The 17627-nt window shown below is 39.6% G+C and overlaps 1 protein-coding gene across 1 annotated transcript in view; it reads left to right on the top strand.

Moving 5' to 3' along the window:
• Positions 1-17627, top strand: part of rasa1a (RAS p21 protein activator (GTPase activating protein) 1a) — a 48228-nt gene that overhangs the window by 12010 nt on the left and 18591 nt on the right. The window contains exon 2 of the mRNA XM_047381300.1: positions 17224-17376. Coding sequence (XP_047237256.1) covers positions 17224-17376 — 153 coding nt within the window. The remainder of the gene's footprint in view (positions 1-17223; positions 17377-17627) is intronic.

Below are 17627 nucleotides of genomic sequence, written 5' to 3' on the forward strand. Positions count from 1 at the left end.
AAAAAGAAAAAGAAACATAATATGAAAAGAACATTGTAGTGGAAAAAAGGTAATTAAATAATTAAAGAGAATAAAAAAGAAATAATTAAAAAGATGAAAATAAAAAATTTTTGAAATTAGATAAAATGAAAACAATTATGAGAAAATGATTGAAAATGAAAGGAAAGTTGGACTGAACACTTAACTAATAATGTTTAGATAGCACAGTCAAAGGCCTCTCTAAACAAATACGTTTTTAATCTTGATTTAAAGCAACTTAGGGCTTCAGTGCTTTTACAGTTTTCTGGGAGTTTGTTCCAGATTAATTCAATTCAATTAAATTCAGTTTTATTTATATAGCGCCTATTCACAACACATGTCGTCTCGAGGCACTTCACAAAGGGTTTGGAATGGTATAGGGTTGTTGGGGAGGTTAGATTAAACTACTGAGTGTTAGAGTTTGGCCACTTAGTACCCCTATGTGTAGGGGTACTAAGTAAAATAATACACTGATAAAGTGTGTCCATGTAGAACCCACTGGTGGCCATTGTTGTACTAAAAACCACAAGGATTGGGATACCTCTCTCTGTCAGACTGATTATAACCATTGGAAAAGAGGAGTCGCACAGGTAGCAGAAATGGAGGGTGTGTTTGCATCTCAGCCATAACTGAGCTGGTTTTGGCTAAACCGACTCCCCCTTACTCCATCCAACAGGGAGGGAGGAAGGCAGAGGTAAGAATAATTGGAGAGTGTGGTTTCCTGTTGCATTGTGTGAAAGGTGGGTCAATTCAATCAAATCATAGATTTTAAGTCAGGTACATACATTCCAATTAATAACTAACCATTGAACAGTTCAGTCAGATTCAGTTATTTATTCAAATTGGATCAAAAGTTTTCCTATCTAAGGAAACCCAGCAGATTGCATCCAGTCAGTGACTTGTAGCATTCACTCCTCCTGGATGAGCATGTAGCGACAGTGGACAGTCACTGGCGTTGACTTTGCAGCCATCCCTCATACTGAGCATGCATGTAGTGACAGTGGAGAGGAAAAACTCCCTTTTAACAGGAAGAAACCTCCAGCAGAACCAGGCTCAGTGTGAGCAGCCATCTGCCACGACCGACAGGGGGTTTGATAAAACAGAGTAGAGAAGGAAAAAGAACACAGAAGCAGAACACAGATGCACTGATCCAGGAGTACTTTCTATGGGAAGGAAAAGTAAATGTTAATGGATGTAGCTCCTTTAGTCGTTTCATGTAGCATTAAGTTGTTGCCAGCAGAAGCTTGGACGATGCCCCCCTCCATGAAGGTGTCACAAGTAGACACAGAGTCAGGCCAGGTGTAGCTTCTAGGAAGAGGAAAGAGAGAGAACATAAAGTTAAAAGCTGAAATAACAGCAAATAATGCAAAACGAGGGCCTGATAACTAAAGGATCTACCTCCCATTCCACTTCTAGAGACTGTAGGAACCACCAGTAAACCTGCATTCTGAGAACGAAGTGCTCTGTTAGGAACATATGGAACAATCAGATCCCTGATGTATGATGGAGCTAGATCATTAAGGGCTTTATATGTGAGGAGGAGAATTTTAAATGCTATTCTGGATTTAACTGGGAGCCAATGAAGGGAAGCTATAGTTGGGGAAATATGATCTCTCTTTTTAATTTTCATCAGAACTCTTGCTGCAGCATTTTGAATCAGCTGAAGGCTTTTAACTGCATTTTGTGGACATACTGATAGTAAAGAATTACAATAGTCCAGCCTTGAAGTAACAAATGCATGGACTAGTTTTTCAGCTTCACTCCTGGATAGGATATTTCTAATTTTGGCAATGTTCAGGAGGTGAAAGAAAGGAAATCCTAGAAACCTGTTTAATATGGGATTTAAATGACATGTCCTCGTCAAAAATAACACCAAGGTTTTTTACAGTATTACCGGAGGTCAATTTAATGCCACCCAGGTTAAGTGATTGACTAAGCAGTTTCTTTTTTAAAGACTCCAGTCCAAAGAGGACAACTTCGGTCTTATCTGAATTTAGAAGCAGAAAATTTAAAGTCATCCAAGTTTTTATGTCTTCAAGACATACTTGTAGTCTATCTAACTGGTTGGGCTCATCAGGATTTATGGATAAGTAAAGCTGAGTATCATCAGCATAACAGTGAAAGTTTATCCTATGCTGCCTGATCATTTTACCTATTGGAAGCATATATATAGTAAAGAGAATTGGCCCAAGTACTGAACCCTGTGGTACTCCACAATTAACCCTGGAGTTTAAAGATGATTTATCATTTACATGAACAAACTGGAATCTGTCAGACAAATAAGATTTAAACCAGCCTAGCGCTGTTCCCCTGATCCCTACAGTGTATTCCAGCCTCTCTAGGAGAATATTGTGATCGACTGTATCAAATGCAGCGGACAAGAGGACAAGTACAGACACAAGTCCATTATCTGAGGCCATAAGAATATCATTAGTGACTTTCACCAGAGTTGTTTCAGTGCTATGATGAGCTCTGAAACCTGACTGAAACTCTTCAAACAGGTCATTATTAGTGGAGCAGAAGAACTAAAAGCTGCTTCTCCATGTTTGGTTCTGGTTCTGGGTAAGCAGAGTAGATTTCAGCCAGTAGACCTGTGAGGTCTGTGTGTTTGATACACTGACAACAAGTCTGTAATGTATTTTGGTGCTAAGCCATTCAGTGATTTACAGACTAACAGAAGTATTTTAAAGTCTATTCTCTGAGCTACAGGGAGCCAGTGTAAGGACTTTTGAACTGGGGTGATGTGCTCCACTTTCTTAGTTTTAGTGAAGACGCGGGCAGCAGCATTCTGGATCAACTGCAGTTGTCTGATCGACTATTTAGGCAGACCTGTGAAGAAACCGTTGCAGTAATATATTCTACTAAAAATGAACGCATAAATTAGTTTTTCAAGGTCCTTCTGAGACATTAGTCCTTTAATCCTGTAGATATTCTTTAGGTGATAGAAGGCTGACTTCGTTACTGTCTTTATGTGCCCCTGAAGGTTCAGATCTGAGTTCATCACTACACCCTGGTTTCAAGCCTGACTGGTGGTTTCTAGCTGTATTAACTGAAGCTGTGTGCTAACTTTTAAACGCAGTTCCTTTGGTCCAGAAATTATTACTTCAGTTTTGTTTTGATTCAGTTGAAAAGTTTGGCACATCCATGCATTGATTTCTTCTAAGCATTTACCAAGCGTTTGAATGGGTTCATAGTCACCTTGTGACATCGTAAAGTATAGCTGTGTGTCGTCTGCATAGTTATGATAACTTATGTTGTTGTTTATCATAATCTGAGTTAAGTGGAGTATGTAGGTATTGAATAGGAGGGGCCCTAAGACAGACCCTTGGGGAACGCCACATGTGATTTTTGTGGTCTCTGATGTAAAGTTACCTACTGACACAAAAAAGTCTCTGTCCTTCAAGTAGGATTTAAACCAATCGAGTGCTGTTCCAGAATAGCCGACCCGGTTTTCCAGGCGCTCTAATAAAATGGAGTGATCAACAGTGTCGAATGCTGCACTAAGGTCCAATCATACACTGGTTCTTCCACAGTCTGCATTTATACGGATGTCATTGAACACCTTGGCAAGGGCAGTCTCTGTACTGTGGTGAGCATGGAAGCCTGACTGGAAGACATCTAAGCGGCTGGTCATTGTTAGGAAGTTGTTTTACTGCTGAAACACAGCTTTTTCAATAACCTTACTGATTAAGGCGAGGTTTGAGATAGGCCTGTAGTTCTGTAGTAGCAGCTTGTCCAAGTTGTTCTTTTTCAATAGTGGTTTGATAATTGCGGTTTTTAGGGCCTGGGGACAACACCTGACAAAAGGGAGTTGTTTATTATTTGAGTTAAATCAGATGTTATGACAGGCAAAGCTTTCTTAAGGAAAGCTGTGGGTAAAACACCAAGATAGCAGGAAGAAGAGCTTAGTTGCTGTATAATTCTATGTTTTTATAGTTTATTTGGTGAAATTGGCTAATTTTGTCAAAATCAGTTCTACAGGTCCTTCTCAAAAAATTAGCATATTGTGATAAAGTTCATTATTTTCCATAATGTCATGATGAAAATTTAACATTCATATATTTTAGATTCATTGCACACTAACTGAAATATTTCCGGTCTTTCATTGTCTTAATATGGATGATTTTGGCATACAGCTCATGAAAACCCAAAATTCCTATCTCACAAAATTAGCATATTTCATCCGACCAATAAAAGAAAAGTGTTTTAATACAAAAAACGTCAACCTTCAAATAATCATGTACAGTTATGCACTCAATACTTGGTCGAGAATCCTTTTGCAGAAATGACTGCTTCAATGCGGCGTGGCATGGAGGCAATCAGCCTGTGGCACTGCTGAGGTCTTATGGAGGCCCAGGATGCTTCGATAGCGGCCTTTAGCTCATCCAGAGTGTTGGGTCTTGAGTCTCTCAACGTTCTCTTCACAATATCCCACAGATTCTCTATGGGGTTCAGGTCAGGAGAGTTGGCAGGCCAATTGAGCACAGTGATACCATGGTCAGTAAACCATTTACCAGTGGTTTTGGCACTGTGAGCAGGTGCCAGGTCGTGCTGAAAAATGAAATCTTCATCTCCATAAAGCTTTTCAGCAGATGGAAGCATGAAGTGCTCCAAAATCTCCTGATAGCTAGCTGCATTGACCCTGCCCTTGATAAAACACAGTGGACCAACACCAGCAGCTGACACGGCACCCCAGACCATCACTGACTGTGGGTACTTGACACTGGACTTCTGGCATTTTGGCATTTCCTTCTCCCCAGTCTTCCTCCAGACTCTGGCACCTTGATTTCCAAATGACATGCAGAATTTGCTTTCATCCGAAAAAAGTACTTTGGACCACTGAGCAACAGTCCAGTGCTGCTTCTCTGTAGCCCAGGTCAAGCGCTTCTGCCGCTGTTTCTGGTTCAAAAGTGGCTTGACCTGGGGAATGCGGCACCTGTAGCCCATTTCCTGCACACGCCTGTGCACGGTGGCTCTGGATGTTTCTACTCCAGACTCAGTCCACTGCTTCCACAGGTCCCCCAAGATCTGGAATCGGCCCTTCTCCACAATCTTCCTCAGGGTCCGGTCACCTCTTCTCGTTGTGCAGCATTTTCTGCCACACTTTTTCCTTCCCACAGACTTCCCACTGAGGTGCCTTGATACAGCACTCTGGGAACAGCCTATTCGTTCAGAAATGTCTTTCTGTGTCTTACCCTCTTGCTTGAGGGTGTCAATAGTGGCCTTCTGGACAGCAGTCAGGTCGGCAGTCTTACCCATGATTGGGGTTTTGAGTGATGAACCAGGCTGGGAGTTTTAAAGGCCTCAGGAATCTTTTGCAGGTGTTTAGAGTTAACTTGTTGATTCAGATGATTAGGTTCATAGCTCGTTTAGAGACCCTTTTAATGATATGCTAATTTTGTGAGATAGGAATTTTGGGTTTTCATGAGCTGTATGCCAAAATCATCCGTATTAAGACAATAAAAGACCTGAAATATTTCAGTTAGTGTGCAATGAATCTAAAATATATGAATGTTAAATTTTCATCATGACATTATGGAAAATAATGAACTTTATCTCAATATGCTAATTTTTTGAGAAGGACCTGTAGTTGGAGACCACCTTGGTACTGGAGTTGATGTGGATATGTGGACAGCCCCTTTTGTTTTTTTCAGTGAAGAAGTTAGAAAATTTATTGCAGGCCCTGGTAGAGTGGAGTAAGGATGCTAAAGAACATTGAATATGTCTTAAGTACATGCTATAACTTAAGGAACTTAACTGACCTATGATAGGCCTGCCAATAAATTGGCTGAAATTTGCCTTTTTCTGAAGTATCGCAATCGGTCTTTGGGGCACACATTTCAACAATTTTCAAGCAGGCATATCTTTGGGCAACACAGTAATGTTGCCCTTGTGCTGTCACGGTTACACCCAGCGTGCCCTCCTCGTTGCCACTGAGCTACAGTCAGACCGGTGACTGTTGGCTCACTCCTAAACACTCTGCTGTTGTGTAGAGACTGTGCGCACTCTCTTGTGCATCTTCTTTCTGCTGCGTGGTGTCAGACCTGCTGTTATTAGTGTTAGTGGTGAAATTTTGTGTTAAAAAGGAGATTACTTTGGGCTTGAGGTGATGCTGACTGTGTACCTCATAAATGCATCTTAGAACTTTAATGAGAGGAAGGGAACATGTTTCAGTTCAGGTGTTGCTATATTAATGAACTGAACTCCGTGTATTGTGATTTACATTAATCTCAACTAGCTAGCCGGCCAGTAATAATGTCCTCAGCGACATCCTCTATCTCGTTGTGGTGGATTCCAAACCATTCCCAGGATAGATGGGATATAAAGTCTGTCCAGCGAACTCAGCCCGAATGATGGAGCTCCTCATGCTATCCCTAAGGCTTTGTCCAGCCACCCCATAGAGGACGTTTCAGTCGCTTGAATCCAGGATCTTGTTCTTTCGGTCGCTTACATCCGGGATCTTGTTTTTTCGGTCATGATCCATATCTCACTACCATGGGTGAGGGTCGGAATGTAGACGGACCGGTAAATGGAGAGCTTTGCTTTTTGGCTCAGTGCTTTCTTTATCACAGCAGACTGGAGCAGCGCCAGCATTACTGCAGACAATGCCCCAACCTGTCTGTCCATCTCCCGTTCCATCCTACCCACACTTATGAAGTGGACACCAAGATAGTCTCTGGAGTCAGAGACTAACCCCCAACCCAGAGGGAGCAGTCCGCCTTTTTACGGTTGAGAACCATGGGGTCAGACTTGGAGGAACTGACTCCCATCCCGGCTGCTTCACATTCAGCAGCGAACCGCTCCAGTTTACCCTGGAGGTTATGGCCTGAAGAAGCCAACAGAATCACATTATCTGTGAAAAACAAAGATGAGATTCTGCGGTTCCCAAAACTAGACACCCTGCCAAGAATGCGGACACAGATCTTTCTTTAGGCATACAAAGATTGGATAGCTCTTAAGAGCCACTCTAAAACTCCATACCTCCGCAGCACCACCTACAAAGTACCTTGGGGCACATAGTAATAGTGCTTCTCTAAATCCACAAAACACATGCAGACTGAAGAAGCATACTCCCAGGACCCTCTCAGCAATTCTTAGTGGGTAAAAATGTTATCCACTGTTCCACCGCCAGGATGAAAGTCACATTGGTCCTACTGGATCTGAGGTTTGACTATCAGTCGGAGCCTCCAGTCAGCGAGGTTTGCCTCTGTTTTTAGTCAGCCATTATCATATTTATACCTGTCGCAATCAATATAATCCTGTTGGAGGTTGCACTACCTGAGCCACTTGTGTGGGTTGTAGAGTCCGTCTCATGCTACCACGAGTGTGAAAGCACCATCAATATTCAAAAGTGACCAAAACATCAGCCAGAAAGCATAGGTACTAAGAAGTGGTATGTGGTCTCCACCTGCAGAACCACTCCTTTATTGAGTGTGTCTTCCTAAGCGCCAAAGATTTCCCCCTGTTGTCTATTCCATTTGTACAACAGCATGTGAAATTGATTGTCAATCAGTGTTGCTTTCTAAGTGGACAGTTTGATTTCACAGAAGTTTGATTTACATGGAGTTATATTGTGTTGTTTTTGTGTTCCCTTTATTTTTTTTGAGCAGTGTACTTTAAAAATAAGGCACATTAGTAGTTGGTGCTCAACTTCTTTGGCTGTGACATGGTATTGTTTAAGGATGGGGGCTGAAGAAAACTCTGTAGCATCCTTAAATGTCCCATCACAAGATTAATAGAATTACAAAAGGAAAAAAAACTACTGCTTTAAACTGTTCGTTTTAGGACACTACTGCACTTGTATTATGAGAGAGTGAAATTCTGATTACAGGTAAAAAAAAGAGTGACCGAAAGAAATTGTACACTAAAATAAATAAACAGTATAGATCTAAAATATCAGAAGTCCTGAATTTTAAATGTTAGAGTCTGTACCGACAATAGAAAAAACAATATTGGTCGACCTCTCAGAGCCGCTGACTTATAAAAACTTAACAAGCAAATAAAGAAGACTGGCTCTGTTCTGGGGACTCCTCTAGAATCTCTGGAGATGATTGTGCAAAGAAGGATTCTTCATAAAATGAAGAACATTGAAGACAACACTGAGCATCCTTTTCATCAGACTGCCGTACAGCAACAGAGGGTCTTCAGTCAGAGGCTTGTTCAGATCTGCTGTAAGTTGGACCGCTAAAGGAGATCCTTCCTGCCCACAGCCATCAGCATCTACAACGATTCTTTGAAGAAACCTGCACAATATGAGCTACAACAAATTGAAGTGAATTAACCAGCTGAAATTAATAGGTAATGGCTCAAAATCTTGCATTCATGTTTCTGCATCTTTTTGCCAAACCTAAATATGATGGAAGATTGATACTGGCATTTTATAATACCTACCTTTGCACTGACTTGTCACTCAGCAGTCTAGTTCTTTGCATGCTATGTACAGCTCTGTATGGAGGTTGTAGATTTGCCCAGTGAGTAGGACCATCTATGCTATCAACAAAAGAATGGTATGGACTGCACGTATGGGGCATGTGAAAAGTGATGTCAAAACATAGTCAGCTGTCAAAGCACCTAAATGGCCATTATTTAAAAGATGTTTTTATTTTTAATTAGAACACCTTCTCCTTATATCCCAGGCATTCATAGAATACATTTCAAAGCCTCCTTAAAGAAATGTATTGTTGCTTAATGGTAAGAAACAATATTAAAGACTCAGATTTTATATAAAAAAACTATAAATATCTATAAGAACCTTGTTTAGTTGATGGAATAGTGGCATGACGCATAATTTCAGACTATCTTTTAAAATTATTTTCTACTATTTCTAACAAAATTTGTATACCATCTTTTATTGACCATCATGGAATTGTTTGCCGAAAGGCTGGTTCAGCTTCTTTGAGCAGAGCCAAGATATTTCTGCCCTCCTTGCTATACATGTGCTGACATGACGGCCCATTCCTGAAACGGATAGTAGAACTACATACGGTAATCTTCATGGCTGAGGTTTATAGTCTCTTTAATTTACGAATTAACTTTCCATCTCATTAAAACCTGTGTGTGGTGTTCTGTGAAATTATATCTGGATGTTTATTACAGCACATCGTGACTGTGCTGTTTAATGTCTGAACATGTGTTGGGGGGTTTCTCTGATACCAGCGTCTAGGATGATCACTAGTTGAGACAATGTGCCAATGACACAGCTAATCTTCCATAACATTTAATGTCAGTGAATGCTTGAATGGCTTGGAGCTTTCTCACTTTGTTCTGTTTCCCTGCATGCTTCTACTCCCTTGTAGGCATTGTAAATTGGTTGAAATTGGGTTTGCTAAATATATTGCAATGTTATCTTTATAGCAGTATCGCTGTAAGCGGAAAAACTGGTTGGACTGTGAAAAATGTTAGCTAATTATTTAAATACCACGCAGTCACCCTCTCTATTCCCGTTATATTTGGTGACACTTGTTCTATAATGCAGCATAAAATGTTTTAGAAGGTAAAGAGGTGGTAGGGTGGGGAAGTCATTAGAAAACAACTAGTGCTACATTCACACTGCAGTTCTTGATGCTCAATTACGATTTGTTTTGCTGAAATCCGATATTTGTTTGTGCGTGATTGTTCAAACTAATAATTAAATGCGACCGCCATGAGACTACAGTCTGAACGGTTCATGACTCCAAAGCGACCCACATGCGCAGATGGAGAATATAGACGCGACACAGCAACAATGTGTTTACAGAAGTAATAATAAATCACAGCATCTCTGTGTTATTATTAGGTTGTTGAGCAATAGGAGCCGATAATATTATGACCACATCATAACAAGATAAGGAAAGGTAAGAAAAAAAAGCACAGCTATTAACAATGGCCTTTTGTGGAGCATTGACTGCTACTTCTACAGAGAAGTCTGTGTGGAGGAATAGTCGGAGCCAGGACAATGACGTAAAAGTCGGATTAAATGCAACATGACCATTCTGACTGTGAATGCTTTGAAAACTAGTACCAAATCGGATACGTATCCGATTATATGAAAGTGGCACAAAATGGATTTTTTTGGAGGTGAAAAGATCAGAATTGGGCCTTTCTGACTGCCATAAAAAAAGTCAGATATATATATATATTTTTTTTGTATATTACAAAAAAAGTTGGATTTGGGCCAAAATTTGCCATCAGTTAAGTTGTTTTAGTGCCAAAACATTAGATGTTGGCCAAGAGCAACTTTTATAATGAAAGCTTGCCTTTGTGAACTTTTTTTTCCCAGTAGCTGGACTATTCATTAAATGGGCTCTATGTATTTTAAACATAATGTTTAATAATAATAAACAACATTGAAATACTTGTCCTATTGATCTTAGCAGAAAAACAGTCATCACAAAAGCCTCTTTTACTATTTCATTCAACTTGTAAAGAAAGTATTTATTTACAGCTACGTTGTTGCATATTGTCGCTACCATTAGATAACTCCACTAGCAAAAACATTCAAAGTAGCAAGAGGCATTGTCTGCAAATTCCCCTGCATATTTTTCTCCTAAAGGTTTGGTGTGAAAATAACTTCATCGTAATTGTATTGTTTAGGAACAAGCAATATGGACATTAAAGTTTCTAACAATTGTTTCTAACAATTTTTGCTATGATTATAGGTAAATGAAAAAAAAGTATTAAATATTTCACCAGTCTTTAGACTGTAAATATATCACTGCATACAGGAAGCCTAACAAACACAACTGCTAGTAGGACTTCCCCATTAGAAAGCTGTCTACTTCCCTTTATAAATGATATGAAGTAGTTCCGTTGTTCTACTAAACATCACTTCATTTTCTATACCTGCTTTTCTTTTGCAGGGCCACAGATGGCGGTTAGTGAATGTAATCGACTGTTTCCACTTAAAAATTAGATAAAATTCTTTTGTTGACCTTTCGTATAAGAGCAATTTATGTTATTTTCTAACTCCAAGGTGATGCAGAAAGTTGAAGGGGATAGACATATTCTGACAGTGCCTTTATCTGCTAACAGGCTCAATGCAGAATATATAAAGCATGCTTCTCCTTCAGTAGTGGCACTACTGCAATTTAAGAGTCTCTAAAATGCAGTAGGGCACCAGAGCCATTTGCCAACTCTGGATTGGTTAAGGGGAATGCATTACATACATCGGGAGCGCTGGGATGCATCTTGTCAATGACATGTCAGTTATCACCTTTAACTCACACAAGACGAGTTGTGCTGCCAAGACGGAAGAGATTTTGGACTCGATCTTTCGATCATGTTATTAGAAGCGTCAAGGTTCCTTAATAGAACAGATTTGAAAAGGATGGCTGGCCGTCGTATGTCGATCGGCGACCAGATTCTGCCAATCTGGGTAATTAGAAAGTAATAGGGACTTCTTTTTGACATGTTTTGATGTTGTTGATATGGATTTCCCTCAAGTTTCAGGGAACTAAGACACAATGGGACCACTGGTGTGCGCTACATAACTTTATACACCTGGTACTCAACATCAACACATACTGGACACGAACAGACAGAACAGGTCGAGGCTCTGCTCAGTTGGGTTTTTATGTTTTAATAGAGCCTCACATACATAATGCATAAGATGCGTTGGATTCCAAAATTTTAAATATTTGTAAGGATTTTACAGTAACATTTAGGTAATCTTTAAACAGGATCTAATGAGGGTTGACCACTAAACAAATAGTTCTGATCTATTAGGAGCAAAAGTGGGCCAAGTCATTGAATAATCCAACAGTCAAGGTTTTATCTAATTTGACACTTCTGTAAAGACTATGTCACCGTTTTTAAAGCGCCTGTGACGTGCTTTTCCCACAAATGCAGAAATTGAAAGAAAACATCCTAATATCGAAGAAATTGGGCACTAATTGACATTATATTAAGATTAAACAAGTGGTAAAAGGCAATTGTGACACAAAATAAACATATTTCATTGTTAGATTTTGCAAGTCCAAAGTCGCCCCAGAAAATGACGTGAAAGGGGAAGGCTCCAGCCATTTAATGATCGAGCGTTAATGATAAACAGTTCAGGTAGAAGTCATGTTTCCTTAAAAACAGCATTAATATGGTAAAACGGTGCATTGCTGTCGGTGGCAGCAATACTACGACAGCAGCCATTAATCTGCATTATTTTCCTGAAGTGAAGAGGATCAGAGCTGGGAAACTAACGGGGGACAGATGGGCTGGTCCCACCAAGCACAGCCAGTTGTGATCAGAGGACTTTTCAGCAGACTGCTTTGAACAAGAAACTTCTGAATTAACCAGAGAAAATATGTCAGGGGTCTCCAGACGAAGGAGAATGTTGCAGCAGATGCTATAGCCACACTATTCAGTCCATCTGGTGGGAAAAGATCGCCAAAGAAAAGGTTGTTGTTGCTGCAGCTAAACAGATCAAAGCTCAGCAAGTAAAGAACACTTCCTTGTTGCAAAAGTACATTTCGATATCGACAGTTATTGTTAATAATAAAAAATCAGAAATCTGAGATTTGTATTAATAATAATCCAAAATTATTTTATTATTAAACTAAGATAAATTATTCGCGCATACTATATATTTAAATAAATGTTTCTCTAAAGATTCTAATATAAAGTAAAAATAAATAAATAAATACACACCAGGTAGTGTCTTCAGATCTTAAATCACCTCTGCTGCTACTGCTTCATGCTGCTCAGCTTCGCCTCCGGTTGTTTCACTCACTGCCATATATATATACTGTAACCCTGGATTTACACTGCATCTGCTCCGCTGTGCTCCGGTCCAGCCGCAGACTTCTCCGCCCTTCTGATTTACATCTGAACCCCTCCGGTCCGCTGCGAGCCCGGAGGAGCTCCAAGAACCATACATAGATCGCGCAATAGAAGCCAGGGATAAATGCAGCCACAAGACCAAAACAGCACATTCTGTTGAAGTTAAGCCAGTTAAAGCTGCTTAATTTTTTGTTTTATGCATCCAGATATTTTCCTATGTTTTGTTCTACAATGGGTGAGTACACTGAGTGCAGCAAAGCTATATTTTTGCCTAGTTTGGAGCATTAAATGTTTAGCTGCTCAGTTTAGAATACCTTAGTTATGTTTCCTTTCCATAATGTAATTGGATTTATAATAAAAATTTGATGTCACAGTTACTTTAATGTTTTTAGTTGGCTCTAGTTAAAAAATGTAATATTCCTTGAGAGGTCTATGCTTAAACTGTTCAATATATTCAGTATTAATATTCTTTAAAACACAGTTTGTGATTTGTTTAACCTTTTTATATTGTTTGTGAAAACACAAAGATTGTCTTTTTTGTGTATATTCACTAGGCCCCTTTTGTAGCTTTAAGGCTTGACCCTGTCTAAGGTGGGTTAAATGACAAAAAAACTTGAAATGGCCTTTTTTTTGTTAGTTGAAAAGGGTTCAGCAAATCAAACACTGTTTAAACAATCTGTAAACCGTGAAGAATAATTCTGGTTGACTTTGACTGTTCCTCAGGCAGGAATTTTCAGAAATAATATGTTAATTTACTTAAACACAGGACATTTTTGTTAGACAACAGTGCAAACAACTGCTTCAATGTGCAATGCCTACTGCTTAACAGTTCACAATAATAGCATTCAGCAATAATTTGAAGCATGGGGTAAAAACATTTATGCTTTCATGGAACCAAAAAGTGGAAAAGTTGTTCAGATAGTAAAAGTAACAACCCCAGTGGTACAGTTTTTGTGGTTTGCAAAAAGCATCAGTTTAGCATTATTATTACACATCGACTAATTCTTGTCCTGATTATTTTTCTTCTTCTAGTATTCAGTCTTGATTTAGTTGTCGGCTGTTCTTACTTTATCGTCATCAACCAACTTCTACAGCATTTTAAAGTTTTTCATTTGCTAAAGAAGGGGTTAAAAAAATCATGTTTGCTTGACCTGCTCGCTATAGGTTATTACAGATTCACTAGTAAATGTGATGGAGCATAGTGGGCAGGACATTTCATTTAATATCCCAGGTCACTCTAGCTCCTGTTTTTACATGGTGAACACAAATAAAAAATTTAAAAAGATAATATGGTCTTATTGGACCTTTTGATATCTCAAGAAAAGCAAGCTGATACAGTGCTTAGGTACCCATATCACAGCATGTAACAACAGAGCTCGCAGCTGTGTTTGCAGCAAGCTTTCTCTTAGTATAAATCTGTGTTGCAAATCTAATGGAAAAGGCCAAGGACCCAGCTGGTAATGTTACTATAAAAGTCTCTGATTGATCAGCAGCAAGGACTGAATCTGTAAAAACAGCATAAAACGGAGCAGCTTGTTAAAATGTCAAGCATCTTCCTGTCAAGTCAGATCAATGCAGTGTTGTGACCTGCAGCTTCAACATGAGTTACAAAGATTGGCTTGAAGCAGAAGAAATCATCAAACAATCTTGCTGGATTTTACCTTCCAGGTTGTTGCATCTGGAGGTCATTTGTTTACATCTTTCTTGGCCTAGTTCTAGGTAATGAGTACGGTTGTTAAACTTTAGCCTGTCTCCCTTTTAAGTTTTTTTTCTGACATTTCTATTATTGATGCTGTTTATGTTTAGCCTGCCATGACTGGATAAATAAACTGCGGTGGTCTAAGGTGATCTGTAATAGATTTGTGTTTGTCAGTCACTGTGCATACACCCAGAGATTGGAGCTACAGGGGTTGGACAATGAAACTGAAACACCTGGTTTGAGACCACAATAATTTATTAGTATGGTGTAGGGCCTCCTTTTGCGGCCAATACAGCGTCAATTTGTCTTGGGAATGACATATACAAGTCCTGCACAGTGGTCAGAGGGATTTTAAGTCATTCTTCTTGCAGGATAGTGGCCAGGTCACTACATGATACTGGTGGAGGAAAACGTTTCCTGACTCGCTCCTCCAAAACACCTTAAAATGGCTCAATAATATTTAGATCTGGTGACTGTGCAGGCCATGGGAGATGTTCAACTTCACTTTCATGTTCATCAAACCAATCTTTCACCAGTCTTGCTGTGTGTATTGGTGCATTGTCATCCTGATACACGGCACCGCCTTCAGGATACAATGTTTGAACCATTGGATGCACATGGTCTTCAAGAATGGTTCGGTAGTCCTTGGCAGTGACACGCCCATCTAGCACAAGTATTGGGCCAAGGGAATGCCATGATATGGCAGCCCAAACCATCACTGATCCACCCCCATGCTTCACTCTGGGCATGCAACAGTCTGGGTGGTACGCTTCTTTGGGGCTTCTCCACACCGTAACTCTCCTGGATGTGGGGAAAACAGTAAAGGTGGACTCAGAGAACAATACATGTTTCACATTGTCCACAGCCCAAGATTTGTGCTCCTTGCACCATTGAAACCGACGTTTGGCATTGGCATGAGTGACCAAAGGTTTGGCTATAGCAGCCCGGCCGTGTATATTGACCCTGTGGAGCTCCTGACGGACAGTTCTGGTGGAAACAGGAGAGTTGAGCTGCACATTTAATTTTGCCGTGATTTGGGCAGCTGTGGTTTTATGTTTTTTGGATACAATCCAGGTTAGCACCCGAACATTCCTTTCAGACAGCTTCCTCTTGCGTCCACAGTTAATCCTGTTAGATGTGGTTCGTCCTTCTTGGTGGTATGCTGACATTACCCTGGATACTGTGGCTCTTGATACGTCACAAAGACTTGCTGTCTTGGTCACAGATGCACCAGCAAGACGTGCACCAACAATTTGTCCTCTTTTGAACTCTGGTATGTCATCCATAATGTTGTGTGCATTTCAATGTTTTGAGCAAAACTGTGCTCTTACCCTGCTAATTGAACCTTCACACTCTGCTCTTACTGGTGCAATGTGCAATCAATGAAGACTGGCTACCAGGCTGGTCCAATTTACCCATGAAACCTCCCACACTAAAATGACAGGTGTTTCATTGTCCAACCCCTGTAAATCTTAAGTCGAACATTGTGACTCATAATCACACATCCAATAAATGTACATATTCAAAATTAATCCAAATATAAATCTAACCCCTTGCATTATTTAAATTAATTGTTACAGCATTTTCTCAAATTGCTAAAAAGGTTTGTTTTGTTTATGATCATCCCGTTTGTTAGGATTCATCAGAGACTGGCCCCTCTTTATGCAGTTTGACCAAAAAAACACAGCTTTTATAACATGAGTGAGAGCATGCTGTTGATCGGTGTGTAGCTGCACATTTTTACACATATTCACCCAAGCTAACCGTCCAGGGTTTACATGATGGACGTTTACTGTTCAGGCAGTCTTCCACGATTTTAAAGTTAGCTTCATACCTCAATTTGAATGTCATTATTGTCCAAACTGAGAAAACCTGTATTTAAAATCAGCTGTTGCTTAATGTTGTTTTTTGTTCACAGAAGCAGGAATTCAACCTGTAGATAGAGCAGAAAACTGAGCACCTTGTTAAAACATTTTGAGCATCTTCCTGTCAAGTCAGATCAATGCAGTGTTTTACCCTGCATGTCTTGCAAATGCAGCTTGGATGGTTTACCAAGATTAACTTGAAGCAGACGAAATTATAACTGAGTCTTGTTCATCATGTTGGATTTTATTATTTAGCTTGTTGTATCTGGAGGTCATTTGTTTGGTTAAATCTTTCTTGGCCTAGTTCTGGGTAATGGGTGTGTAGTATAGTTGTTACTAAAATCTAATCTGCTTACCTTTACGTTTTCCTTCTAACATTAATATTTTTAATGCTGTTTCTGGTTATTATTGTTCAGTACAACTGCACTGTTTTCTCAGTTAAATTGTGTCACAAAAACCTCACCATATCTCAAGCTGGATGTGCTTCCTTTTTAGCAAACTGTCTGCAGCATATTACAAAAGCATATTTTATCATGTTCTCCTTACAAGCACAGACCTGTGCTCCCTAAACCTAATGGAAGCCATTTCGGTCTCCTGTGAAAAGAGCTGCTGCTACACCTCATTCTGTCTCACTGCTGGATTTCTTTTTAGTTCATTTTCCTTATTTTTAGAAGAGCAACATATTTAGTGGTTAAAACTCAAAAACAATTCCTCTCTGGTTTACATTTTTAAAGGTTTCCTATTGATGTTTGTTTCTCAAAATACATAAATGTAGATAGTTAATACTAATTGTCCATTTTGTTTCCATTTATAAGTAGTAATCTGTCAGTGTTTATATGTTTTCATTTCCGTGTTTTTTCCTTTATTCATTCTGTCATTTGTCTTCTTCAGGTGGTACCATGGCAAACTTGACCGAACCATTGCAGAGGAGCGTTTACGCCAGGCCCGGACCCCTGGCAGTTACCTCATTAGGGAGAGTGACCGTCGGCCCGGTTCATTTGTCCTGTCTTTCCTCAGTATGACCAATGTGGTCAACCATTTTAGGTATGTGCAATAAAACCTTTTTCTCAATAGCAGGTTTTATATTCTGTATAATCCAGAATCTTTAGCATGGACACTCTCAGAATCCCCTATTGTGCAACAAGATATGCATGTTTTTTTATATATATTTTTGTAATAGTCATGATTGGATTTCGCCTAAACAATGCAGTCTATTAGCTGGCAGGCATGAGTCAGTATGTGATTACCATGGCATGGTAATCTTTAAAGTTAAAATGAGTATTGAGTATGGTATT

This window comes from Girardinichthys multiradiatus, chromosome 12, assembly GCF_021462225.1.
Source record: "Girardinichthys multiradiatus isolate DD_20200921_A chromosome 12, DD_fGirMul_XY1, whole genome shotgun sequence".
NCBI lineage: Eukaryota > Metazoa > Chordata > Actinopteri > Cyprinodontiformes > Goodeidae > Girardinichthys > Girardinichthys multiradiatus.